The 17383-nt window shown below is 42.7% G+C and overlaps 1 protein-coding gene across 6 annotated transcripts; it reads right to left on the minus strand.

Moving 5' to 3' along the window:
• Positions 1-113: 113 nt before the first annotated feature.
• Positions 114-17367, minus strand: TVP23C (trans-golgi network vesicle protein 23 homolog C). 6 transcript variants are annotated; one of them, XR_003004227.1, is made up of 7 exons: positions 14432-15166; positions 13102-13246; positions 9067-9156; positions 7511-7642; positions 3010-3138; positions 1471-1589; positions 114-346 (listed from the first exon to the last, which is right to left on the minus strand). XR_003004227.1 is itself a non-coding variant. In XM_024752956.1 (7 exons), the coding sequence occupies exons 3-7, from the start codon at positions 13147-13149 to the stop codon at positions 1563-1565; spliced, it is 426 nt and encodes a 141-aa protein (XP_024608724.1). In that variant the 5' UTR covers positions 13150-13246; positions 14432-14514; positions 17176-17367; the 3' UTR covers positions 412-1562. The 6 variants fall into 6 exon arrangements, 5 of the variants coding, with proteins under 5 accessions (XP_024608724.1, XP_024608732.1, XP_024608742.1 ...); XM_024752956.1 differs by lacking the exon at positions 114-346 and adding an exon at positions 17176-17367 and having other exon boundaries at positions 412-1589; positions 14432-14514; XM_024752964.1 differs by lacking the exon at positions 114-346 and adding an exon at positions 15859-16303 and having other exon boundaries at positions 412-1589; positions 14432-14514.
• Positions 17368-17383: the final 16 nt, after the last annotated feature.

Consider the following 17383-nt stretch of genomic DNA (forward strand, 5'->3'; position numbering starts at 1 on the left):
AAAATTCAATTCATATTTGGTTTAGGATTGTAGCCTGAAATAACAATAGTAACCTCAAGAGCAACCCCCCCATGAGACTCTCAGCTCTACAGACTGACACCAGATCTTTCAGGTTAAATAAAAACATTTATGCAGCATCCACTTTCCTCACCAGACAAGTATAAATAAAATGGGAAACAAGCACTTACCAAATTAATGACTTAGTAAATTAACGATTCGTACGAAAGGAAAGGACATTTAGAGACAAATATTTCCTCTAAAATCAGTAATATGTCCTGATGGGTCTTCCTGTAATCAGTGTCTCCTTGGGCAAGTCAGTCAATAACCTGAAGTCCTGTTTCGTCACCTATAAACCGGCATCACACATAACAGGCTTGTCGTGAGGATCAAATGAGATTACGAGTGTCAAAGTGCTTTGTAAGCGGTAGAGTTTTATACAAATATAAAGTTATGCACCTTCAAAGCTATCACACCAATAAGATACATTCAATTAAACAAAACATCTTCAAAACATTTTTAACAATGTATAAATACAATCACAAAATAATCTATCTGCCAATTAAAAGAAAATTTACAGTACCTACAACAGAATTTACAGATGCCTACAATAGTTTGCGGATTGTTACATACATTGTTTTAAGAAATACCATTAATACAAATACGTGATTTACAATATCCCCATTATAGCAAGAAAAAAATAGATTCGTAAAATAAAACGTCTTTTAGGCATTTACAATGCCAAGTATTGAAATGATTATTCTCACTATGACATAAGAATAATACTCTTTTAGTGGTAAAAGATAGATTTCATTAGGCCAAGGACCACTGAAGAGCTTCTGGAAGGTTCCAAAGTAAAATCTGGCTATCTTTCCCCAAAAATAAATAGAACAGCAGCAATGCCTACGTATCCCATGAACATAAACTATGAAAATTCCTTTTATATTAACTGGGCCTTAAGTACGTGACTCATTACAAATAAAAATAAACAAAATTTTAGAAACTAGTTAACACCAATAGCCCAAATTTGGTTTTTACCTGCCTGTAAACGCCTAGGATAAGAAGTTTCATCATGAAGTATATATTAAGTGTAAAATTAACAATTATTTCTAACTCTATATATAAGCCAAAGTGCTCACTCTTACCATGGAAGCAAAACCTAAAATAATCTACAGAAATAGTATGTAAACACAGAGAGTTTTGAGATAGACTAGGAACATCCTTCTTGTTCTGTGGATCAAAATGCAAAGGTCTCCATTCCATATGGGCATGAACACAAACACTTTTGTTAATTTAAGACACATGGATCTTACACGACTATGTGCATACACATATGTACACCATGAACCAAATGTTAACAATGTTTCTAGCTACACCACACCTTCAAGCCCCATATGCTAGAAAGTAAAAACTTAATATGAAAACTACTTTTCCTTTTTTTTTTAAAGTAAACTTTAAAATGGAAAAACAAACCCAACACTCCTCTTTGCAATAGGTACTGAGTTCTAAAGGTTCAGAGTCAAGATCCCCTTCAGTTGTTCCCAATGGAAACTCCCTCACTCTCTTCAGGAGGTCTGATCGTCTCCAGTGGTCTGCAAAAGAGAAACAACTCCTTAACACTAAAAGCTATTTCACTTGCAAAAGAGAAACAACTCCTTAACACTCAAAGCTATTTTACTTAACATACCAGATTTAAAGCACTAGGAAAACATTTTGTAATTGCCAGCACAGCCAGCTACTACATTACCTGGCATCCCATGGCCCAATTACATTAAAAATTACTGTCACGCTAAAGAAGTACAGCAATGGGTCCACCCAGATGTCCAGCAAGTCACTCGCATTTGAGCAGAGCATCACCGAGTGCCATGTAAGTCTACTGACCCTGTCCATGTATGTCAGCTCAAGGTTCAATTTCACCTGAATGCTGGTAATCGTAAGGGAAAAAAAACCTATTAAGCACACACTTGACAATTACCATGAGGTGGACCTTACCCCGCAAAGGTATACTGGGACTCTGCAAAAACCCTCAGGAGGAGAGTCATGTCTCTACAAGAATCCTCATTTTCCCTACTTCTTAACTTTTATATAAGAGAAACTGTACAGGAAACGGCACTGGATTTCAAGAGAGCTGGGTTAAGCCCTAGCTTTGCACCACTTTGTTTCTGTATGTTCCTGAGAAGTCACTTAGCCTCTCAGGGCTTTAGTCACAAATGTAATCCTTGAACCAGCAACATCAGTACCACCTGGGAACCTGCAAACGTGCGACCTATGAGACCCGGTCCCAGGGCAACTAAATAAGAAACTTTGGGGGTAGGACCCCACAATCTGTGCTCTAGCCCTCCAGGAGATTCTGATGCATGTCCAAGGTTGAGAACCCGTAAGTGTCCTGTATAACGTTACCTGCCCAACCAACTGCATGAACACAAACACGAGACATCACTCATACAAAGACCTAATCAATTTCCCAAAGGTTTTACCAATTACTATTTACCTATGAATACCACTTACCCCGTGGAAAACTACGATTTAAATCTTCATATCGGGGAACTATAGTAAAACCTATACATTCTTCAAAAACAAACTGAGTACTTTAAAACAATCTTTAACGATACGGTCTTATTATGTTTCTAACTTGTTCTTACTATAAAGCCTAAAACCATACAATATATTGATACATTCTTCAAAACTGTTCATTTAGAGCCACCGGAAGTAATGGAAAGCAACTGAACTTCACCTAATTAAAAAAAAGAAGTTATTATCAATGAACATTTATCCCTCTGGTTTTAAAATAATTTCAGGATATCAACAATACATTTCTGGAATGCCCTAAAAGCCTCCAAAGAGAAATTAAAACAACTTTATCATCATCATGTCGTACTTAAATAAGTATGTCCCTTTAAAATACTTTTTTTAAAGTACTTCATAGAAATTAAACTCTGCAAGAGTTAGAAATCTTCATTGCATTAGTCACTGACCACATCCAAATTACCCTGACATCCAGAAAACACTTACTTGTCTTAAAAACTGCTTTCCAAGGTACGACGTAGCCATGCTGGTTAAATTCTTCCTGCTGCCCACTTTGCACCTGATGTAGCCATACAAGTTGGCCCCTTGCAGCACCACACCCATGATAACCACCGCCTGGGAGAGGGGAATAACCAACAGTTACGGGCTTGACACTGACTGACCGTCTCTCTGCCATAAACAAAACGCGGAGACTGTCTCGGGAAAGAGCAGGAAGTGGAAGCTCTGTGAAGGGGGGCTGTGGCCGTGAGACTCCCGTGCTCCCTCCCTCCCAGAGCAGACCCGTCCAATATGCGCTCTACACCACCCAACAAGCACCCATCAACACACATGCTCTGTGCCAGCCCCGGGGATGCAGCAGGGGGATCATTCATTCTCTAATATTTTCCATGGTTCTGTGAGTAAAGATATAAAAAAAGTAAATGAGACTCAGACGGGGCTCAAATGTTAACTGTTTCCTTAAGAATGGTCAAGAGATAGATCAAGTTCAACACACTGAAAGCACACAGAGCTGAGTCTCTGCTCTATGCTACTGTGTGGGCAACAACTGGCTTCTAAGAAAGCAAACCAGTGCCTCAAAGTAGCAAGCAACAGGGGTTTGCCTTCTGTGACAAGGAGATGGGGGAAGGGCGCAGAGGGGGACACAGCACTAGGAAGAAATGCACTTCAGCAGAGTTGTTTCTTCCTTGTGGCCACAATCCTATAGGTGACCCCACTAAGACCGCTAAGGACTGAGAAAAAGAAACGCAAGCCTACTATTTAAATATTATTAAAGAAAAGTTAATTAGAACAACATGAGGGGATCCCACGGTTAAATATTCTACAAAGCTTTTCTGTAAAGGGCCAGATAATATTTTAGGCTCTGCAGGCCATATGGTCTCTTGCAAATACTCAACTCTGACATTCTAGCCCCAGAGCAGCCACAGGCAATATGTAAACAAACAGGCAAGGCTGTGTTCCAACACAAATTTACAAAAACAGGCGTAAGGCCAGATTTGGCCTGCAGGCCAGTTGGCCAAGCCCTGTTCTAGAATAAGCAAATGGTCTGAGTAGGCAGGAGGACCAACGGTCATCAAGCCCATCACCACAGAGAACAGTGGGTGGGGAAGCTTGAGGGACAGGATGCCCCCTTCCCGCCCTGTGGTCTTAAAACAGGAGCCCAAACCACCTTTCACCCCCCCCCTCCCTGCTCTGCTTTAGGGAAGGGGAAACACTGCCAGAGAAAGACTGGGCTGCCTCCCCAGAGAGAGGTGAAGGCTCCAAGGGCTCACAAACGATCTAAAGCAGGAGGGCAGAACCACGACAGAGCAACAAGAACTCCACTATGTAAGGGAAGGAACCCGAGCAAGCCAGCCGAGGCAGCCGGCGGCAGGGCTGCGGTCCCCTCCTCACACCTGCGCCTTCAGGCAGCTCACAGCAGAGCCCAGATGTCTCAGACAACAAGGCAGGCAGGCAAGGAGAACTCACCCACACGAAACCAACATCAAGAGAAGGTCTGGACAGAGCCGCCACTGCGAACAGGAGCAAAATGGGGAGGGGAACAGGGAAAGGCAGCTACGCAGGACCACAGCAAAAAACAAAAAGAAGAAAGAAACACAGTATGCAAAAAGCAGACGAAGAATCGATTCTAAAAAGAAATAGAGTCCACCAAAATAAAAGCATTCCTGAAGCATACATCACCCTACAGAAGAACCTAAAGACAAGAATTCAAAGAGAATGAAGGTAAGACAAGACACCAGAAGGAGTTGAAAACGGAGCTGGCAGAGCTCAGGAAACGCAGAGAAGCCCTTGCTAAAGCAGCCCACTCTGCTCTCCCTGGCACTCTCCACTCCGTTACTGTGGGTCACCTTTCTAACAACCCTTATTTACTGTCTGTCTACACTCTGCTCCACTAGAAAGCGGTGCGATGGGAGCAGTCATCTTGTTTATCGGGCCCTTAATCACATCCCCAGCGCCCAAGACAGCTCTGGTGTACGGCAGACTCTTACAAAGATGTGCTGAGTGAATAACCAGAAAGGAAAAGATGAGACGAAAGCATTTAAGATGGTGGATGAGAAGAGATGAAAATGATCCGACACACAGGGAACTGGTACCTCAGAATCAGAGACCCCAAAAACACAGAACGTAAATACATGTGAAGACAACAGAAGATAATTTCCCTGATTCAAAGCAAAACCTGTGCCTGCATACTAGAGGGGCACAGTTTCCAGAAAAAGCAATACACAAAGATAAACACAAAGACCATCTGGTTCTGTATGCTATTTTAAAACTTCAAGAATGATTAACAAAAACTATTTGTCCAGGGAGAAAAATAATTCACTCCCTTACATGGAGGTTAAGTAAGCCAGGCCTCAGATTTCTCTACAATATTCAATATTAGAAAATGAGGAAGTAATGCCTTCTAAATGGTGAGAGAAAAAAGTTGTGACCCAAGAATATTAACTTAGCCGATTCTTTATTCAAGAATAAAGAATCTTTTTTCAAGAATGAAGAAATAAAGAATTTATTCAAGCATAAAGAGTTTATTCAGAAAGAAAAAAGAAAAGTTTATTCAAGAATAAAGTCAACAGGCTCATATTCTTAAACATGACAGAGCCAAAGGAAAATAACACCCACAAGTTTTTTGAAAAAAATCACCCAACAATGAAATTCAGCCAACCAAGAGGTAAAGGAGAAGCTGCAATAAAAGGACTGAATCAATTTATTTAAAAGTAGATCAAAGACTGAACAACCAGTAACAAATATCGTTTCGAAAGGTAATTGTTATAAACCTTGACAACAAAAATAATACTGGAACAAACAAAGCTCAGGCATAGAAAGGGAAGAAACAAAGGAGGGAATATAAGAGTGTTTATTTCATTCCCTTTCTAAACAGTCTCTAAGTCAATAAACAGGAATAAGTATATTACTTAAAATAACTAAAGTAAGACTACAACCAACAAAAATCCAGAAGTGGAAGGAGGGAGGAAAGGTGGGAGAAGGCATGAATGTTAACTTTACATCTTTCACAGCAGGAAATCAAGACATTAAATACATTTCTTAATTCATGAAAGAGGGTATGATACATGAAATACATGAAAGAGGGTTATGTGATACAGATAACTACTAGAAAAACTAAAAACAGAAAATAAACCTTCCAAATCTCAAAAGGGAAAGTATTTATGTACGTGTATGCACAAAGGAAAAGAGAACCTATACAGCGAACTAGACAAGGAAATATTAAAAACAGGGGAAAAAAACACAATTAAGGCCAAAATACATCTGATACCAATATGTATTAAGTGAGATAAAATCAATTATTAAAAGAATAAGACACACAGTTTGAGCTAAGTGACAGATTATATTTTCCAAACATGGTGGCAATTGTATCTCCACATGCTCTTCTAGAATCTTCTTACTCCCCCATCAAGCTGTAGAGCCTAATTTCCATTCTCCTGAATGTGGACGGGTGCCAAAAGTGATGCTGTTACTTCTGAGGCTAGGTGGTTGTCATGGGCTGAACTTTGTTCCCCCAAAATGTATATGTTTAATGTATATAATCCCAGGACCCCAGAATGTGACTGTATTTGGAAACAGGGTCTTTAAAGAATTAAGGAAAAATAAGGTCACTAGGGTGGGCCCTAATCCAATATGATAGGTGCCCTTATAAGTAGAGGAGATTAGGACACAGACATGTACAGAGGGAAGACCACATGAAGACACTGGGAGAAGACAGTCAACTAGCCAAAGAGACAGACCTCCAGAATTGGGAGAAAATAAATTTCTGTTGTTTAAGCCACCCAGTCCGTGATACTTTGTTATGGCAGCCCTAGAAAACTAATACAGTTGTACAAGGTAATACAGCTTGTGAGCTAAAACACTCTCAACTGGAGCTGTGACCCTCCAAGTCTAACTGCCATGAGGCCACCAGACTGTAATGGAGCCCCAACCAGCAATGTGGAAAGACCGTGTTGAGAGGCCATGGGACCCCATAAAGAGGAGAAGCCTCAGCAGCCCCCAGCCACTGTCTGACCACAAGTACAAAAGATCCCAAGCCAGAACTTTCCAGACAAGCCCTTCCCAAACTTCTGAACCAGTGAAACTGCGAGAGATCATAAAATGACTGTTGTAGTAGATAACCAGAACAGGTTACCAACCAGTATTTTCAGAAAAGACCACTCTGTTAGTTCCAAACCAAGCTAAGCACGTGTGGAGTATACTGACCATCCCCGACCAACAAGATTATGTGATACATGTGGTAATCACTGAACAAGATGGGCTAAATCAAATTCTGCTCAGCACTTGGAGAACTCGTGAGATGGAGTCTTTCACAGGACTCTGCTCTCTGTACTTAGAGAAAAGCAGAGTTGAGAAACCAAACTTGGGAAATACATGATGAAGCTGCCTATTCAAGGGGGGGGGGGTCCCTGATGTTAACACAGGTGCTGCTTATTATGACTGTCCACCAGCCACCTTAGCGGGTTACTGACAGCTCCACACTGATACTCACCAACCACTTCACTCTGAAGGAGAAGAGGGCACTAAAGGCAAATATCACCCACAGCACCGGACAGGCAATGAGTCCTAACCAGAAGATTCTTGATTCAGCCTCTGAAACAGTTTTACTGTCTTGAGGAGAGGCCTACAAAAGAACATGAAGTTAATAACCAATGTTCTGTGGTATTTATCAGCAAAAAGTTTAACATTTTTAATGAAAAACCCCTTACCCTCAAATTCAAATAAATTAATACAGACAACCCAAATCCCAAGTTAGAACTCCTACCCCCCGCCCCACAATCTCCCTCAAGCAAAACAGTAGATCTACCACTACTGTAATTTTTGTAACTGGTCTTAACATACTTTGTTTTCAATCGAGAATGTTTCATTTTCAGGGCAGAGTGGACAGTTGTCATCGCCCAAGACAGTAAGGGTGGCCTCTGATAGGCTTCTAGTCAATCCTTCTTGCACTTATACTGATTATTCATAAGCAAGCTTTGAAAGATGCCTTCTTAGGTGAGGATTCAGGAAATCAAGGCTATGGTCATCCTGGAGACTAAAAGGTCCATCAGGGTCCACAGGAAGAAATGCAGTCAAGGGATTCCGGACAATGACCAGAATGTCTCAGCAACACCCAGGAATTTAAAAGGGCGCTGAGTGGTTTCCAAGGTAGATTTTATAATATAAAGGACTATGGGCTCACTGAGCACAATGCTGCTTTCTGAGGAGTCCTAGTCAGGGGCCCTAACAAGCAGAGGCAAGCAATTTAATTGGTGCTGTCTCCAGGAGTTTTGTCCTCTGGCTCCCAAACTGATTTCCACTACAGATAAGCAGGCTAACCCAAAACAGAGCAAGGTCCCCTAGGGCTTCTGAAGGCACAGCCTGAAGAACTGACTGCTCTCTGCTTAACTCAGATTTTCTATCCAGATGCAAACTTCCTCTTTCTTCCTCCTGAGTACGAATGGAGGAGGACCCGGGGGGCAAGGACAGAGGGAGCCACTGGAGGGAGCTACACTAGGCAAGGCACACAGGGACCCCAAACAGAGACCCTTCAGCAGCAGCCCCTGGTAGGCAGCTAAGCACGCGGCATAAACCCTGAGCCCAAGCCCTCTCAGGGTTCTTTCCTGGACACGCCCTGTTTCCAGTCGGAACTAAAGAGAAACGCAAGGCAAGTTTAGAAGATCATCTGGTTCTGTGCTATACCATGCCAAGCGACCTGGGGCGGTCCCTTATGTGTAGATGCATCTGAAGTGTTTAGGTAATTGACCCTTAAATACTCAAATGTATCTACATGTAATTTTTTTTCTTTTTTTTTTGGTACGCGGGCCTCTCACTGCTGTGGCCTCTCCCGTTGCGGAGCACGGGCTCCGGACGCGCAGGCTCAGCGGCCATGGCTCACGGGCCCAGCCGCTCCGCGTCATGTGGGATCTTCCCGGACCAGGGTACAAACCCATGTCCCCTGCATCGGCAGGCGGACTCTCAACCACTGCGCCACCAGGGAAGCCCTACACATAATTTTTTGAATGACGCGCAAAAAAACCCACAAAAAACAAAACCAAGGCAGTTTACCTTCCTGGACTCAAACACCCAGTGGCTTTTTCCATCTTCATCAATATGATTCCACCAGCGCAGGCCAACCATTAGTCTGCCTGTGACATTCTGGTAAAGATTAATGTATGCACACACATTTTAAAAGCGTTATTTACAGGTCTGCCGTAACATCCTATCTTAGTTTAACAGTTCACAAACAAGAAATCATCAGCTTTCCCGCCATAATGTCCAGTTAAAGACCGCTACGCACCAGGCCTGGACAAAAGTAAATAAAATGCCATGGCAGGCCCCACAGGGGCAGAGGTGACAGGGTCAGCACACCCATAAACATTACCCTTCTTTTCCCTAGCTAACTCTTGTCCTTTCTCCAGTTCCCTAATGTGTTTCTAAACCCCTTGATCTTTAGCTTCTGGGACCTACTTTTTCCTATATATCCTGACCACAGATACATATAGTTTATAACTATGTATCTCTAAAAAAGGTTATGGACTGAATACTGTGTCCCCCCCAAATCCATGGGTTGAAACTCTGCCCCCACCCCATCACCAAGTGATGGTATCAAGAGGGGGCCTCTGGGAGGTGATTAGGATTAGATGAGGCCATGGGGGCGGAGCCTTTGTGAATGGGATTAGTGTCCTCATAAGAGTCAAGAGACAGCTTTCACCCTCTCTCTGCTCTCAGTCATGTGAGGATACAACGAGACATCAGCACTCTGGAACCGGAGGAGGGCCCTCACCAGAGGCCGACCATGCTGGCACCCTGACCTTGGATTTCCAGCCTCCAGGACTTGGAAAAATAAATTCCTATTGTTCGTAAGCCACCCAGTCTCTGGTATTCTGTACAGCAGCCCAAACGAAGACTATGGTTATAGGCACTGACCTTCATTCAGTACTTGAAATGCACCAAGCTCTTTCCCTCTTACTAATGTAACAAACTGCTTTAATAGCTTTCCTAACATGATGAAAGGAATACAGAAGAGAAGAAGAGGAGGAGCCTTAGAGACCAAACTTCGTTTTGTAGAAACGCTACCAATCAAAGGCTAAGCAAAAGAGAAGAGCTGGCAAAGAAGACCGAGAACAGCCAGAGGTCTATTTTAGTGGCACTTTCAAATAACAGCTCTTCGAATAGTCTCAAACTCCTCCATTTTCCCATTTTCCAATTCTTTACTTTCTGTTTTTGTCATTATTAGTTTATTTTCCGAATTTCTCTCAAGCTTATTATTTTTGTTTTCGAAACTTCTAGACCTCTAATAAAAGCCTTTTGTCTATTGTTTTTCCTCTGAATTCAGCTTTAGACACATTTCAACAGTTTGAATGTAGATGTTCATTATCATTAAGGTATAAATAATCTATATTTACAGTTTTTACTTCCTTTTTACGCCAAGATATTTAACAGAATGGCTCTTTTTAAAAATCCCAATTTTGAAAACCATTTTTTTTTTATTAGTCTCCAGTTCTGTTGTACTGGACTAGAAAATGTAGCTGCTTTGGGCAATTTCTTTGGATTTTCTTCATAGTGATATTTAGTCAGCTTTTGTAAATGTTCCACAGGAACTGAACAAGAAGGTATTATGCCTCTACATACAGAGTTCCAAATACTGCTATGAAAGTGACCTTGTTATTTCATTCAGATCCTTCAAATCTTATGTATTTTTTGTTGCTCTGATCTGCAAAGACAATGGTTTGTTAGACTTCTATCACAACAGTGTTCCTCCATCTTCTCTAGTGTTTCTAGTAGTTTTTCACTATAGTTTGATGTGATGTCATTCTGTGAATGATCCTCACTGTGACTCATCAACTCACCTTTCTTGTTCCACTGAATGCTGTCTTACTCTCATTTCTGCTTTGTCTGATAATAATATAACGTCAAGTTTCTTTTTGTTTGAATTAGTCTTATGTTATCTTTGCCTTCTTTTACTTTTTCTAACGTTACAATTATAGTTAGATCTTTTGGGTTAGACTTTGATTTTTGACCAAATCTAATTTTTATCTTTAAAAAGAGGGTTTAATCAAATTACATCTACAGCTGTAACTAATGTGCTACTGCTCCCATCCCCTTGCACTCTGTCCTATGATATTTCAGGTTCCTGGACGCTTGCTTTGTTCTCCTTCTCTTGATGTTTTAGTTGCTCCTGTCTTCTCCAATGTTGTGGAAGACACACAATGTTTTAAATTTTACTAAAAGTTACCATAAAAATTTGAAAACAACTATTTATTCTTTTTTTACTATATTTCTCAAAATAAAAAATAAGACAAAAGCCCCATATAGGTTATAACATTTAAGTTCTTTTCATTTTTTAAATAACTTTATCTTATTTATCTTATTTTTTTAATAATTATCTCTTCTTTTGACAACTGCCTTGAGATTTACAACTACCACACACTGCTGTTCTAACTACATTCAGAACCCTGCACACCCCCTTCCCCAAGTCCATTTAATAATTTCCCCATTCTTGACTTCTTAATTTCATATCTCAATTGTCTGCATATCTGTAAGTAATTCTGCCACAGATGAAAGAGTATTTTTAAAGCCCTTGTTTTAAAAAAAAAAATGTTATCAGAAAATATACTTTCTGGCCACATTTTTTTTTTTTTTTTTTTTTAATTTGGTCATGCTGCGGCTTGCATCCCGGTATCTCAGTTCCCTGACCAGGGACTGAACCCAGGCTATGTAGTGAAAGCCTGGAATCCTAACCACTAGGCCACCAGGGAACTCCCTCTGGCCACATTTTTTAAAACTCTAAACCCACAAGGATCTAATTATATAATTTTTGGAAATTACCAGGAAGAACTGACTGAAGGTGGTGTTCTATTTGGCTAAGCAGAAATTACATGAACAACAAAAAGAAATGTTCCTCAAAACAAAACTGTGACCTGGATACAGTAAACACTTTAGAGCATAAAGCAACAGAAGAAATTCAAAGAAATACAAGGCAAAGAAGACTGTACAAAAGAAAAGACTACAGGAAACAGACCTTTGTAATCTTTACTCTCAGCATTTTGTGGCCTACGGAAACTGGCCACCACCAAGCCAACCACTTCTGATATCTGTAACAATCAAAAGATCTAAAAATGGCTGCGTTGGTGGACATGAGCAGACCTGTAACATCTTACTGGTTTTTGAATCAATATACATACCTCAAATTCCAAAAGTAGCTTTTGCCTTTTTTTTTTGCCTTCAATTTTTCCCCCTACCATTTTATTATGAAAATTTCCAAACACACAGAAAAGTCAAGTTTTACAGTGAATACCCATATACCTATCACCTAGTGTCTACATTTAATATTTTACCATAGTTACTTTATCACATGCCCCTCTATCTATATACCTATCTCTCCATCCATCCATCCCTCTACCTACCACAGCCTCTGAGTTTGAACCATTTCTTACACTCTTTTCTATCCCCTACAACAGGATCCCTCAGCCTCAGCACTATCCACATTTTGGGCCGGATGATTCCCTGATGTGGGGGGGCTGCCCCGTGTGTGCACCTTAAGATATTTAGCAGCATCCCTGGCCTCTACCCGTGTGATACCAATAGCACACTTCCCCCACCCCCAGTTGTGACAACCAAAGATGTCTTCAGATACTGAAAAACGAACGTCCCCCTGGAGGGCAAAACTGGCCCTGGCTGAGAAACACTGCCCTCAAGCTCAAATAGGAGCCTTTGTAATGGTCGGTACTTGTAATGGTGGACAAACTACCCTGGGGTCTTATCTAGAAATCATACGCGGCATAGCCGGAGGTGACCCTGAAGCAAAACCAGTGGTGAGGATTAGAAGCAATATGTGTAGTCTGTAGCTGCTGGTCACTTTTTTGTTTAACTTTAAAGCTGACATAGGTTAACGTAAAGCACAGACAAGTCAGTAAACCTACACGTGATCTGCCACAACTGGCACTTTGACACCGGTGAGGCCTAAGATAACAAAAAGATAAATTAACACCAATCGGAAATGCTAAGTGTCATTTTTTTTTTTTTTTTTTTTTTACTGTTTACACGTCATTCAATCTCATCATATAAATACGATTTTAAAATAAAAACAATCAAACCTACCTTGACTGCCCAAAAGTCACATGACAACAACAAGATAATTGTCACCATACAGGCAATAAAGCTGCTGCTGAACAATTCACAGAGCAGATAGACTATAATTGCACTGACTCGAAAGAATAAATGGAAAAATGATGCCACTGGGTGTCTGAAAACCAAAACATAATAAAAGATATGCAATTACATTTACAACAGGTACTGCAGATGTAGATGAAAATGTTTCAGCCAAAGCAGAACCATGCAGAGTCTTGCCAAAATAAAAGATGACTTGAGGAAGAAGCAAACCGCCTACCTCTCTTTTTTCATAAGTCCCATTATTTGACTAGGCCCTGCTGTCACAGAAAATACACTATGTAAACGTGACTTTAACACCTCATTGATTATATACTTTCACAAAATATATAACAAAAAACTTTACCAAGCTTAGAGGAATTAGGAAACTACACTCTTAGGACTGACTCCTATTTTCACATGTCTAAATATCATGCCCTAAGAATTTCTAGGCCCTCAGAAATCACTTCAGGCGTTAAGACAAAGTGACCACCAGGCATAGTTGCCGTTTTATCAGCAGCTTCGTTGTGATATAATCCACACGCCACACAATTCCCCTATTTAAAGGGTATAATTCAGTGATTTTTGGTATATTCACAGAATTGTGCAATTATCACACAATCAATTTTAGAACTTTTTCATGACCCCAAACATAAAGCCTATACCCATGGGCAGTCACCCCCCCACTGACCCCAATTCCACCCCTCTCCGGTCCTAGGCAACCACTAATGTACTTCTTGTCCCTATAGATTTGCCTATTCTGGACATTTCACATAAACAAAATCATATAATATGTGGTCTTTTGTGACGGGCATCTCTCACTTAGAGATGTTCTCAAGGTTCAGGTAGAATTTGATTTCATCAAGTGAATTTCTTTAGCGATAACTAAGTTTGGAATAGAAAGATATTTGGCTTGATATTCTCACATTAGTTGATACAAAAGACAATTCTGAAATCTGCATAATAAATCAAAATGTAATATATCTACAGAAACTATCTAAAGAAATGGTGCATTCTTGGTACAAAAGTCAGAATTAAAAACACCAGTGTTCAAAAAATTGGATTTGCAGATTTGAAAACTCAGTATTGAGTAAAATGCCATGTCAATTATTCCCAGGGAAAACGTGAGATGTCACCTCATCTCAGACTAAAGAGCAAAGCAGCAATACACAATATTCACCTGCACATCACAACCACTCTGCCCCGAACCCCGTCGCTGGCACCAGGCGATGGACAGAACAGCACCAGACACTAACCCGAGTCTTGTAACTTTTCATCGTACCTGATTTTGGATTTTTTTGGTCTACTAGTTGTCTCCTCTTCTGCATCAAACAGTGAAACATCTTCAATGTCATCATTACTGTCCTGATAGGAAAAGCAAATATTCATGAAGCAGAATGAAACTCCGTATTGCATGCCTACTACACGCAAGGCAGCACACAAGTCAATATGGAAGATGACGGCAGGATGCGGTCACGGCCACCTGGAACTCACAGCCTAGGGAAGGGGCGAGGTCAGTTCCCTCCCCCAACCCTGATCACCTGGCCAAACCCCACGTGGCAACCCAAGCACCTGCTGTCTCCATCCCACCCAAGAAGCTGCCAAGCGCAAACTCAATGCAGCCACCCTCAGGCGGCTCTCAGAGAAGGCTGAGGCTGCCGAGATAAACTCACTGTCTCTGGCTCCTCCACAAAATCATCTGACTGCAGCCCTGTTTTCCTGACCCCTTCTCACAACTCTGTCCCTTTTTCTCCAAGGCTAAACCAGCTACTTGTAGTCAGAATCCCTTCTCTTCCTGCCTCCTTGGGGGCGTGTTCCATCACTCTTCCCCTTTATTTACAGTTTCCTGTATCTTCAGGTCTTTCTGGTGGATCTTTCTCATCAGCATACAAGCTTCTTCAGGTGCCCTTTACAGCGTGAAGAGATGTTTTAAAGTCCTGATGCTGAATCTCCCTTCTGTCCTCTACTTCCCTTCCCTCCTCGACCTCAGGTCTCTAAGTGGTTCACACCTCAGCTCACTGCAACTCACCTGCAGCCTCAGTCATGCTTCACACCTTCACAGTGCCAGCCCCTCCCCACTCACCCGCCATCTCTGGTCTCACCCCCGCTCTACTCCAGCCCCTCATTACCCAGAGTATCTCCCTAAATGGAGAGCATACCCCCTGCCCAAACTGTTCAGTGGCGCCCCTCCCTGTACAGGATAAGACTTAAATCCCTCAGGCACAGCCAACCAGAGCTCGCGGCAGCTCAGGACCTGATCCCGTGCCCACCTCCCAACAACGCCCCCTCCCACTGCAGCAACGCTGTTACTACCTGCTCTGGGAAAACACTTCGGGCCCTCCCACCTTTCTGCCCTTCATGTTCTCTCTACCCAGAAGCTCTTCCCTTCCCCATCCCCTATGAAGCAGACCATCAGGCAAACGCCAAATCATCTTTCAACTTTCAGCTCAAATACTGCAACGGCTGAGAAACTTGCCCTGAAATCCCCAGGCATCCCCCCTCCCACGTCCCCACAGCACCTGGGCAAATCTCCGCTTGAACAATTATCTCGGGATAGTCTTACTGCAAGTCTACTCCTCCTAGACTCCAAGCTACTGGAGGGCAAGTTCCGTCCCTGCATTGTAATAAATCCTAGTGTCTAGCCGAGCACCAGGCCAGGTGCTACAGTATTTGTTGAAGGCATGAGCTAATAAACAAAGAAGCAATCACCTACGACACGTGGCAGACTGTGATCAGTGCCAGAAGTAACCTGAGCGCAAACAGGAGCAGAGGGAGGGACGGGCTGTGGGGAGGCTTCCAGGAGAGTTCACCCGCTGGGCCACCCTCTGGCCCCTTGACTAGGTATCTGTTCACAGGCACAGAAGTGGGAACACACAGAGTATGTATGGAGAAAGCCCTCATAGTAAATGAAGGTGGAAGAGTGGAGGAACAGCTGAAGCTAGAAAATGTAAAATGGATTCACATCTATGAGACCAGTGGTCTCCACCTTGGCGACAGGCTAGAATTCTCTGGGGGTACTTTATTTAGGCAACAGGGGATGGAAACCAGTGCACAAGGAGAGGGCTCGACTTTAGAAGGCAGCACCGGGACTTCGTCTTCCAGTGCAGGGGGTGTGGGTTCGATCCCTGGTCAAGGAGTTAAGATCCCACATGCCTCGTGACCAAAAAACCAAAACATTAAAAAAAAAAAAAAAAAAGAAGCAATACTGTTTTCGCACAAATTCGATAAAGTCTTTAAAAACGGCCCATATCAAAAAAAAAAAAAAAAAAAAAACCAATCCTTTTTCCGCCCAAATTCGAACAAGTTTTTAAAAAGGGCCCAAAAAAAAAAAAAAAAAAAAAAAGCAGCACAGACAGTGCAGTTACATAAAACAAAGGCAGAGTGAACAGGAGATTACAAGGAAAGCTGGAGGTGGCAGGCGGTGCGGACACCGATGGCTTCCACCTTCTCAGTGAAACGAGCAGCAAGGCTAGGGGCTGAGAGCAGATAAGGAAGAAACGCTGAAGGTCTGAGGGAGCCTAGGTGGGAGGGAGAGGGGTCTACGGAGGGGGCAGGGTGACGACTGCCTGGCGGCCCTAAGGGCTCGCTTGAGGTGCCTGGCCACACGCCTAAGTGGGAACAGTCAGTGCCGTTGTGTTTTTCTCCAGCCTCCTTCAGCCGGGGCGCAGGTGCAGACCATCACCGGGTTTTCCCCACTCAGGTCACCTCCCCGGAGCGGTCCTTTCCGACACTAAATCCCGAGGGCGTCCTATTCGCAGACACCTGCTATCACACCACCCTGGCTCTGTGACAGCCCTGTGAAAACTACCTTCAGTCTTTAACTTATCTTGCCTCCCCACCGCCGGCACCCTCCAATTCTCCCTCCGATTCACGGCAGGAAATCGTCTGTGCGGTTCGCAGCCCTTCCCCAGGGCCTAGCACAGTGCCTGGGCCACAGTAACCCCTCAAAAGGAAAAAACGCCTACAAAATCTAACTAAAAGTGAAACTTTTTTAAAAATAGGAAGAAACTACGAAATGATTCTTACTAATCTCTGGTCCTACACGTGAGGGCTGTAATTAGCTCGGAGGCGCAGATGCAGTCACGGGAGTGGACCAGCCACCTCCAACGCTCCTGTAACAGCACAAACTTGAACGCAAGGCCGGGGGGTGTCCCCTAATCCCACGTGCGGGGTGGCGGCCCCCTCCCCTCGCCCGGCCACACACGGCGTCTCCGCGGCCGCCCGCCAGCCCGGG

Source organism: Neophocaena asiaeorientalis, unplaced genomic scaffold, assembly GCF_003031525.2.
Source record: "Neophocaena asiaeorientalis asiaeorientalis breed wild unplaced genomic scaffold, Neophocaena_asiaeorientalis_V1.1 scaffold540, whole genome shotgun sequence".
In the NCBI taxonomy this organism is placed as follows: domain Eukaryota; kingdom Metazoa; phylum Chordata; class Mammalia; order Artiodactyla; family Phocoenidae; genus Neophocaena; species Neophocaena asiaeorientalis.

What these genes read in the sequence shown, in the direction of transcription:
- TVP23C (XM_024752944.1), bottom strand. Translation starts at nt 14,565, where the DNA reads ATGCAATACGGAGTTTCATTCTGCTTCATGAATATTTGCTTTTCCTAT. An exon ending in CCAAAAAAATCCAAAATCAG is followed by an intron (nt 13,247 to 14,431) that starts GTACGATGAAAA and finishes TTTGGTTTTCAG; the next exon opens with ACACCCAGTGGCATCATTTT. An exon ending in GTGACTTTTGGGCAGTCAAG is followed by an intron (nt 9,157 to 13,101) that starts GTAGGTTTGATT and finishes AATCTTTACCAG; the next exon opens with AATGTCACAGGCAGACTAAT.